Source organism: Pyxicephalus adspersus, chromosome 6 (assembly GCF_032062135.1).
Source record: "Pyxicephalus adspersus chromosome 6, UCB_Pads_2.0, whole genome shotgun sequence".
Lineage (NCBI taxonomy): Eukaryota > Metazoa > Chordata > Amphibia > Anura > Pyxicephalidae > Pyxicephalus > Pyxicephalus adspersus.
In genome coordinates this window covers 44,481,248-44,492,136 of record NC_092863.1, presented here as the reverse complement: position 1 = coordinate 44,492,136, position 10,889 = coordinate 44,481,248, and the positions used below count along the sequence as shown (strand labels likewise).

The 10,889-nt window shown below is 39.6% G+C and overlaps 1 protein-coding gene across 1 annotated transcript; it reads left to right on the top strand.

Annotated features, from left to right (window-relative positions):
• The first annotated feature begins 6,030 nt into the window (after positions 1–6,030).
• On the top strand, positions 6,031–9,048 carry COX6A1 (cytochrome c oxidase subunit 6A1). Its single transcript, XM_072415506.1, has 3 exons — positions 6,031–6,190; positions 6,328–6,470; positions 8,811–9,048. The coding sequence occupies exons 1-3, from the start codon at positions 6,088–6,090 to the stop codon at positions 8,904–8,906; spliced, it is 342 nt and encodes a 113-aa protein (XP_072271607.1). The 5' UTR covers positions 6,031–6,087; the 3' UTR covers positions 8,907–9,048.
• The last annotated feature ends 1,841 nt before the right edge of the window (positions 9,049–10,889 follow it).

The following is a 10,889-nucleotide window of genomic DNA, read 5'->3' as shown; positions in this document are numbered from 1 at the left end:
GCTGTACATACATCACTATTCTGCTCTATGGAGAGGGGAGGGGGAGAACGAAGGAGGGGCACTCTGCTGCGCGTTTTCCCCCTTCCCTTGCATTAGGATCATTCGTCGTCCATGGTCCGTGGATCCGCCAGGACGGTCCTTCGGACGATGGACGACGGGCGCTGTACACACTCCAGATTCTCATCCGATATTGGCCCTGAGCTGATTATCAGACGAGAACTATTAGACGTGGGTACCCTAGCTTAAGGGTTAAAAGGTCTTTCAGGTTTTACTCTATGCCAATAGGAAGTTTTTTACTTGAATGTCATTTTGAATTTTATTGTGTCCCCTCCACAGGCAAAACTTCTTTCACAACTGTAACCCTTCCCTCTATTTAAAGCAAAACAAAAGGTAAACCTTAGATTTAATCACACAGTAGTTTATTTATTCTAAAAATCATGCCTTTGAAAGCACAACAGAAGAATTAAGGTGCCTCTATGGCCCAGTACACACTGGGAAATTTTTACATTGGGTCCAGAATGTATTGTAATAGATTACCACTTAACTGCATAGCCTAGATTTCAAGTGAAAAATGAACGAATTGGTGGCAATGACAGATCACGCTGCATATAATTAGAAACGCAGACACATGAGGGAACCCTCTTTAAAAAACTTTCAGGTCTTGGGGGAACCCCCGGCTATAATTACTATAGTCACAACTCACAGTACAATACCCTGTTTCCCCAAAAATAAGACCTACCCCGAAAATAAGCTCTAGCATGATTTTTCTGTATTTTTAGGATGCTCGAAATATAAGCTCTACCCTTAAAATAAACTACAATATATATAAATACATGGACAAGAGGTGCTCATGTAAGGAAAGCACTACTGCTAGACATGAGAAATCAGGGCCAAGGAAATGAAGTCACAAGAAATACAAGATAGAGTTCTGGGTTTGGAGAGTTATGATGATGTTGCAGAATTTGATGACATGACTATAATATATGAAAATAAGCTCTAGTGCATTTTTTTGAGCAAACATTATTTTAAGACACTGCCTTATTTTTGGGGAAACAGGGTAGTGTGGTGGTCATTAAGAAAAATGCCTCTTACATTGCTGACAAATGGGAGGAATGCCATCCTTACAGATGGCCAAAGGAGAGGCATGAATTGCTCATTGCTCAAGGAACCCCTAGCAGTCTCTGGAGCAACCCTCTGGATTTACAGAACCCTTGTTGAGAAACACTGTTTTAGTATGACGTATTTTAAAGAAATAGTTTTTATATTTGTATGAGCATTACCATACAAAAAATGGTAAATAATGTAAATACATACATTAAATGGTTTGTTGGTTCTCTCATTACAAATTACAAATAAAACATATTCTGTAATATAAAAAATTGCAATCTGAATCTGGGACTGTGCTTCTATAGTGACACCTAGCGGTAGATTTTAGAATAGCAAATTTAGCAAAATTTAGTAACCCATAACCAATGTATTTTAGTAAATTGAAATGTTATTATGTATTTATATAGAGCCAACATAGTATGCAGCTTTTCACAAAGTATATAGCCATGTCACTAAGGTTCCCTGAGAAGGGCTCCGAATCTTATGTCCCCACCTTAGTCATGTGCTACTGTCACAGTCTTATGCCAGTTTTGGGGGGAAAACAATTTCCTCTAAAAACAGAATCTTGTGAAACTGAACAGAAAGCCAAGTTGAAAGCCATACAAAATTATGACACATAGACCTGAAGGCCCAAGAAGCACTCACTTAGTTAAATGGGCAGTGATAAGGGAAGGTGGATTGCTTTGCTTTAGTATATAAACCTAATACTAATCCATTCAGAGAAAGTCACAGGAGATGACAATTTTTGAAACATCCTAGTTTAATGACCTCTCTCCAGGCTTTGCAAACTGAGAAATTCTGTCAGCCAAGCAACGGTAATCCACCTCCCCTGCTGCTGCTAGACACATCAAAAAAAATCACCATGTCATCAGGTTCCATCTATACTGGATCGCCTTTCAGTAGAGCAGACCAGAAAATGAGGGGTAAATACATTTTCAAAGTTCCAATAAATTTATGAGTTTAACTAAAGTTTAACTTCCTCCTAGCACCTATGACTAATAACTTGCAGCAAGCCCAGCACTGCTCAGTAGGCTCCTATCTTCTTATGCAGTGGAAAAAGACTTTACCAAGCACAGCATTAGTAAAGTAAGTTACAGTTGCAGGGATTCCCAGATCTTTAGATGTAAATGAAAGTTCTTTTCTAGGTAAAGGGGCTTGCTTTGTTTTGTTTCGCTTTATCATACTTTGTTTTGCTTTATCTTCACAGAATTAGAGACAGTGCCCCTGATTCATCAAGCAAAATCGGATTATCGCTCGCGCATTCGTATTAGCGATCCGGAATCGTGCGCGATCGCGCTATTCAACAACTGAAAAAGCTCGCGCACGGACTCTATGTGCAGGATCGGTGCTATACGATCGTTCGTATATATCGTGCATGAACGTTCGTCGTTCATTTTCCAACGATAATAATTGGAAGTGTGTACGTAGCTTTACTCTATGGTGATACCACTGAGAAGTCAAGTGTTTGCCTCTGCCTGTCACAAACTAAGATTGTTGGTATGGAAAGGGCCATTTTGGAGGCTGCTGGAACCTCCGGGTGCCTATGCTTATACTTGCAACAGCATCATTTCCAGTATAGATCACTTTGGGCACTTTCCGCTGGAACTTTGATTAGCTTTGTAAACATTTAACATTAGATTTTTTTCTGCAGAGTTTTGAGCTGTTCAGCCTCTAGTGTGAGACAATTCCAGAACCAACTTTTTTTACCATCTACTTTTTGTAGAATTTGCCCTTTGTTAAGAAGGCTGCTGGCTCCACCTGCTGTTCAATAATTTAAATAGACATTTATTGGGGCCAGTTCATAGGGTAGGTAATTTTATTTATTTTTTTTTTTTTTTGTGAAAAACTGAGTTAGAACTAGTGGAAATAGAACAGAGAGAATATAGAAAAGAGAATATATTAGCTACAAACACTACCAGTAAATGTCGAAATGAGAGGGTCTGAGATGTCTCCAGGATCTGCTTTCACTGTAATAAAGACAAAGGTTTGAATAAAAGAGGAAATAGTGTTGATCTGCTTAGGGCATTTACAGTGTAGAATATGGAAAGGAATACATCTTATATATTGATTTACTTAGTGTAGTCGCTGGCCATGGAAAAAATGGCTTTGGTGGCCCTCCGTCTACGGCATTTATCTGACATGTGAGTACATAAATTATGTATATTAGGAAGTTACTGCATATCAGCATGAACAATGAGTAGTCATGGTCTTCTGGTCATTTTAACTTCTATGGTAATTTATTCATTAGCACATCAGCACATAATTCACTTCATTCCTCAAGAATGTCTGTTATTTCTTTTGGACTGTAAGTGTCAGCTTTCCATTTCCTACATCCTATTCTTGCTGCAGCCTCACAAACTATTATTCCATTACAGTTTAGATCTTTCATATGGTACAACATACTAAACATTTGTTGGCAGAGTAATTTTTTTTTTTGAAATGACATGATTTTCTCATCAGTTTGCATAACTTTATGAATTCCACAATGTTAAAGTCACTTTACAATGACAGCTCCAATAGCTGGTTCTGCATTGTCAATTTTCTCTTGCGGATATTGTGCCATTCTTTATTTCCTTGGCTTATTATTATTATTATTATTATTATTACTATTAATATTATTAACAGACAGGATTAATATAGTGCCAACACAGCGCTGTACATTTAATAGGAATTGCAAATGACAGATAGTGACATAGAAAAAGAGGAGGACCCTGTCCCTCATCTCTCAAAATACTCAAGCCACATGTGGTCTGGAGAGATCCCAGGAATAGCAATGTAATCAGGATATGAAAAGCCCAAGCTTTTTCTAGACAGAACCTTAGAATCGAAACAACAAATTGATTTGGGAAATTCACAACCTTTTTTTCTTCTTGAGCTAGTTTATCACTAATACTATTTGGCAGCTTTTTAAATAAAGAAAGCATATTTTAACCAGTATAGTTGAGATGCTGGGCCTGATTTATTAAAGCTCTCCAAAGCTGGAGAAGATAGACTATCATGTGAGAACCTGGGTGATTCAGCAAACCTGGAATAGATTTCTGAAAAATAATTTGCTATTAGTTGGCAAATGTTTTAATCCTTAACCAGATCCATTTCAGGTTTGTTGTATCCATTCTATTCTCCATAAATAAGGCATCTGTCAATGATAGCATGTCATCACAACAGTTAAAAAATTTGTAATAACACACGCTTACCTGTCAGTTTCACAATTATTTACCTAAACTCACCTCACCTGTTTCGCTGGCGCAACCATCTTGACCTGGTCCTCTTGTATGTTCGGCTTCTTCAGCCATCTTGATTGGTCAGGCCAGAATGATAAACATGTTCTATGTGGTGAGCTGAGAAGTTTAATCAAAATTTATATGTTTTGTACAAAAAGGGTAAAGATGGAGAAATAAGAATAATATTAGAAAACACTTCTCTGTATAGGTTTGAGGTAATAAGATATTAAAAAAATGATCTCACTTTAACTTTGATTGGATGTCCTGCTCAGCCAGCCGCTTCCAATTGTACTAACCTGTCACAGCATAATTACTATGTACAGCATGCAAAGAGGTCCTGTGAAGAAGGGAAAAATGAATGGGGATATAGCTGTTTTATATGGCTATTCAGAAGAAGTAATAACCCCGGCCCATTAAAGGTGTGACGTGGAAGAAGTTTGCTTTAACAGCAATTCTTTCCATGTAAATGAAGCAGGGGACCTGCCAGCCCTCCAGTGACAGTCAGGCCCTCTGTAGAGGTCAAACCTGTCTCAAGGAGAGTCTTGAACCAATATCAAACTGATATCACCCCATACAAGTAGTCCTCCACTTACGGACATCCGACATACGAACGACTCCTAGATACGAAGAGAGCTTTCATGTGCAGGACAGAGGGTTTGCATGACTTGCAGAACTCTTTGCTAAACACAGCTGAGACTGAACTTTTCTGCAACATTTTATAACTCTTTAATGACCAAGACAAATTCTGGCATTGTTTGCATATCAAAGCTCAGCTTGCTTCAAAAGTTCAGGAGCTACATAAAGTTTGTTTTTTTTTTCTTTGTTTTTTGCTTTGTTTGTGATTAACTTACAGTGTGGATTTTTTACAGTAACTGACACCACGCTGCCTAATAATATGTTGAGAAAAACATCTGTCCTAATTGCATTTATTATTATATTTAAAATATTGTACCTGTTCCGACTTACATACAAATTCAGCTTAAGATTAAACCTACAGTCCCTATCTTGTATGTAACCCAGGGACTACTTGTACTTGTTGATTATGGCGCATACTTACATACATATGCAGCCACCCTGCAGCTATGACAGATCCAAGATATATGATCATATAGCGCCAGATTTGATGCCAGCTCCACTTTGGTGGAGTAATTATTTTTGCCCATTGTATGGCCACTGAGGATCTTTAACTCCTCCGGTGACTGGCAAAGAATGTGGCACTGCCACACACATATCCAATCTCTACACCACAGGGCACCTGCACTTAAATTAGCACTATGTCCTGGTGACTTGTATTTTTAACACAGGTTTTATTAGAGCTACATTGTTTTTTAATAGCATATAAATAGGACACCTGAAATAAAACATACTAAATTAACCCCCATAATGTACCCATGCACACATATAATACATGAATACATATATATATGACCTATTTTTTGTATACATATATATCCCCATATGTTTGAGACTCTCTTTACATTCCTTGCATATTGTAAAACACTGAATGCATACAGATTTACAAAGCTGAAATACATCAGCACACTAATAATGATAATTGTATTGTGTCAGCTTTCCACAATATTGAATAACAAATATGAAGCAGTGCAGTGAGCAAGCTAGAGTAATTTGCGCACGCGCACAAAATACCTCAAAAGTTCACAAAGCCCGACGCATGCGCAGTCATTTTATGCCCCCTCCCCTTCTACTTTACTTTACCCCTCCCTCTTCCGGACGAGCAGTTTCCTCTCATCTATAGGACATGATGGCGGCGTTCGGCAGGCTCTCCGGCATTCTTGGCCGCTCTGGGGCTATCCGCGGGCGGCTGTTTTCTGCAGCTGCAGAGGCAGAGCACGGAAATGCAGGTAGGTGATGGCGGTATTGGTGTCAGTGTCCCGGGTCACTTTCCCTGGCCTAGAGCGGGGTAAGGCCCGGCTCTATCAGTGAAGGTCACCCCGGTAGTAGTGTGTGTAACCCGCTTATGTGCTCCGTCTTCTTACAGCCCGCTCATGGAAGATCCTCACCTTCGTGGTAGCGCTGCCCGGGGTGGCCGTGTGCATGCTGAACGTTTATCTGAAGGCCCAGCAACACCACGACGAGAGGCCCGAATTCGTACCGTACGAACACCTGAGGATCCGGAACAAGGTAACCCAGCCGGGGGAGGCGAGAGCATGGAGCCGGCCTCAGTGACAGGGGGGTGACATGTGGGCGCTGCACGTCACCTACATGTCACCTACAGGACACACCAACCTGCACCAATCATACCCTCCTCCCTATAGAGGGGAGCAGCCAGGGTCACCTCCGGGGCTCTACAATTATTATTAATCAAATCCTAGGTCTATTCATAGACTGGACCCAGATTCTATTTTACATGGACAGCTGACATCCAGCAGCGCTTCTCTCCATCCATGTCTACAATAAACATATCTGTACACATTTCTTCTATACACACACCAGCATGGATAGAATACACAGAGTATGTAAAGTCATCCAAAAGGTGACCTTGATTGTTCAAAGATCCAATGACACGATCACTTTAAGATGAAGGGATCTATTAACCTCACTGGCGGTCTGAATATTAAGTATTTTTAAATGTCAAAACGGTACATTTAAAAATACTTATTTTAATTTTCCAGCCACCAAGCCGCACACTCACACTGCCAGGCCGGTATCTGCATCCCCAACATTCACATGCCAGGGATGCAGATCTGTCTCTTTTTCCAGGTTCTTATCCTATGACCCAGGGGCGAGATCGGGTGACGTAGGATGGAGAAAAAAAAACTTCCCGTTCTCACTGCGCATGCGTGAGATCTGCAAATTTTTTTCCTTTGCGTGAAAAGGCTCATCCCGAACATCTCGGGCATGCGCAGAAGGAGCTTCTCCCGGGATGCGTGACGTAGGTAACCTGGGAAGCTCTGTGCTCCTACTTTTTCTGAACCGGCACGTCCTTTTTTCTGGCCCCCAAAAGAATTCTTAATATGAATTGTAGCTGCCCGCCGCTACTCAGGAATACTGATAGGGAGGTTAAATCATTCTTTCACACAACTCTAACCCAAGAATGAAACCAAATTGAAGAAAAAGTGTGAATCGTGAGTGAAAGTTTAAGCATTCATCCCTGAGGGTTGCTATGCAGGATTTTAACAGGATATGGCAACTAATTGGTAAGAATTTGCATACAAATAGGATAGAAAGATGAATTTCTGATCAGCCCAGCTGTACTATCATACCCTTTTGTTTTGAGTTCATTATTAGTATGAATTTCTAACACACCAATTAGATTCCAGCCAACCTGGAAGTTTGAATGGAATTCCTGGTAGAGGCAATGGAGAGAGAGGGGGGGGGGCGATAAACAAGAAGTACATTGCCATTGAGGTGCCACTTTACAGTTTATTCAGATTACAAGCAATGTGGAAATCATTATTAATATTACACAGTATTTATATAGCGCCAACATATTACGCAGCACTGTGCATGACCATAGTCATGTCACTAGCTGTCCCACAAAGGGGCTTATACTCTGTCTCCACAAAAGACATATGGCATTAGTACAGTCTAAGGGCAGTTTTGGGGGGAACCAGTTAACCTAACTGCATGTTTGTTTTTGGAGTATGAGAGGAAACCAGACTACCTGGAGTAAACCCACACAAACGCATGAAAAACCTGCAAACTTCATGCAGATAGTCCTGGCCAAGATTTGAACCTGGGATCTAGCACTGCAAAGGCGAGAGCCCTAACCACTGAGCCATCGTGCTCACGATAGCTTGGTCACATGTCTATCATCCATTTTCAGGGAATCCTTGGATAGGCAAGGTGGACTATATATGACCGTATTGTGATCTTCTAGTGGCTGCTTCCTTTGCTATGCTACTAAAATGCGGTAATTGGGTCCAGAATATTGCCAGCCCTCTCAGTGCTCTCTATTAGTTAATAAAGCTGGCACCTGCTGCTAAATAGGAAGATGACGGCTCCACCAAAATATTAGGAAATGGTGTGTGAAGGCATGTGTTACTCTTAAAGTTGTAAACTGATCTATTTTTTCTGCTAGGTAAAGGTTGCAGAATGTTTCCAGTTAGTGCTTCATGTTTTGCCCAAGGTGTGGCACACTGTCATTTCAGATAAATCATGCTTTGTAATGATTACTGTAGTCTGCTCAGGATAATAAGAATATATGCAGCAACAATTTTTCAGTTGGGATAACCAAAACTTGTTCATATAGTTTGGATTTATTTATTTAAATGTGGCACAGAGCATAATTACTTCTAGAATAATACTAATGTTTTTATTTGCAAACATTTGTCAGTTTAACACTTTATTCCAAAAAAAATCAATTGACCTTTATGGAAGTGTTATGTGCCCTTGTGTGGTGGCTAAATAAAATGCTGAGGTTAAAAAAAACACTCTGGCTTTAAAATGTTTTATAAATGTAAAATATTTGCTACATTAAAACTCCATATGATTTTTACTAATAAATTGTTTTTTCTTTAGAAATTTCCCTGGGGAGATGGATCAAAGACTCTCTTCCACAACCCACATGTAAATCCGCTTCCAGATGGTTATGAGGAGCACGGACACGACCATTAAGCCTATGAATATGTTCTCTGGACCATTATGTTGAACGGGCCCACAAATTATGGAGGGATCAGGCTGCTTATTTAAATCTCAACCTGACCTTGTACAGTAACAGTAGAGGTCACCTAAATAAAGCTTATTGCTTGTTCTTAAAGTGTGGTCTAGTGTTTTGACAGATGAGATTCACTGAATGGTATTGTAAATAAATACAGCAAACCAGCTTAACCACCTTGCCGGTATGCACCTTGCCCGGTATTCCAGCGTCGTTTTCCTATTCCAGCGTCGTCCTCCGTCCATCGTCGTCCGTCGATCTCCCTCTCCAGCGTCGGGTGCCAGCGGGACCGGTAAGATGCCGGCCGGTATCTTGTGTTCCGCTGCCCGGCATCTTACCTGGTCCCGCTGATCGTCCACGTCCGTCTTCGTCCGGCGCCGGATGATCTCTGCAGGAAGAAGCCGTCCGGCGGAGAAAAAAAAAACGGAAGGCTTCTCCCTGCGTGCGTGATGACGTCGGCGCGTGTGCGGGAAATTCAAATAGAAACTCATTCATTCATTTTGTATTGGATTCAATACAAACTCCTGTATTCAATCCAATACAAAATAATTCAAATAATTACAGAGTACATAACTGGTAAATTCAAACTGTCATTTTGTATTGGATTCAATACAAACTCCTGTATCCAATCCAATACAAAAAATAAAATAAAAGTAAATAACTTGGAAATTCAAATTTATCTTTTGTATTTGATTGGATACAAACTTGCGTATCCAATACAAAAAATAAAAAAAAAAGTAAATAACTTGGAAATTCAAATTTATATTTTGTATTTGATTGGATACAAACTTGCGTATCCAGTCCAATACAAAATAATATAAAATTAATACGTAATTAATAAGTACATAACTGGTAAATTCAAATGCTCATTTTGTATTGGATTGAATACAAACTCCGGTATCCAATCCAATACAAAAAAATAAAAGTAAATACATTTTTTATATTCATATTATCTACTAGAACCCCTGTTCGGACATATTTCTGTAAGTTACAGGTCTACAATTTAAAAAAAAAAATTCATGAAAAACAGTGGATCACTTTTGGTACAGAAATCTAGACCTCAGTGTAATGCTCAGGTGGTTAAAGGGATACAATGTGTGTTTTATACCAAGCACTTTCATCAGGTGCTAGTAGATAACTAGTCACAACAGCATGTTTTGTTCTATGGGTGCTTTTTTGGTGGATTAGGATTTTTTTGGTCAGGTTTGAGTCTTTGGCTTTGTTGATAGGCCAGAATGCCATAGCTTTTCACATGGGAGTTCTTCCGAGCTATGCCAGGATCTGAGGAGGTGTAGCTCAGCATACATTCAAGAAGAGAATGTGAAGAGGTAGGTAAGTTTTATTGCAGAAGGAACACGGCGTGTCCATTTTGCAATAAAGAGCTGGCCGCTTGCATTTTTTGATGATTACATTTAATTCCACTTTAAATCATCCTCACATACCCTCAGGTGATGGAAAAATGTCAAATGTCTTTCTCTGCTCCTTCAAACTTGACACTAACCCTACCTGTCATTGCACAACCTTCCCTTCAGCCAGCTCCTACTGTACTTGTGCCATACATTTCTGCAGTTAGGTATATGCTCTGATGACCTCAGCCATAAGAATAAATAGGCATTTTCTAAAAACTTGCCCATACCTATGCATTTGTAAAATGTACACTGGAACCTTGGCTGATTTCCCACATGAAAGGATTCATTCACAGGGTGTTGGTTTAGGGACATGGAGAATGCCTCTTTTCTGCAGCTGAAATTGTGTTTTATCAAGTCATTTTTTTTTTTTTTTTTTTTTTTTTTTTTTTTTTTTTTTTTTTTTTTTGTTTTTTTTATTTTATTTTAGCCGTAGATCTTGCCTTCTCACTATTTTTGTTTATGATCCTAGTACAAGGTGTTTCCCATCCATTCCTCAGTAACAGTGGGATCTGAACCTGGTTTTCTCAGTGGTTA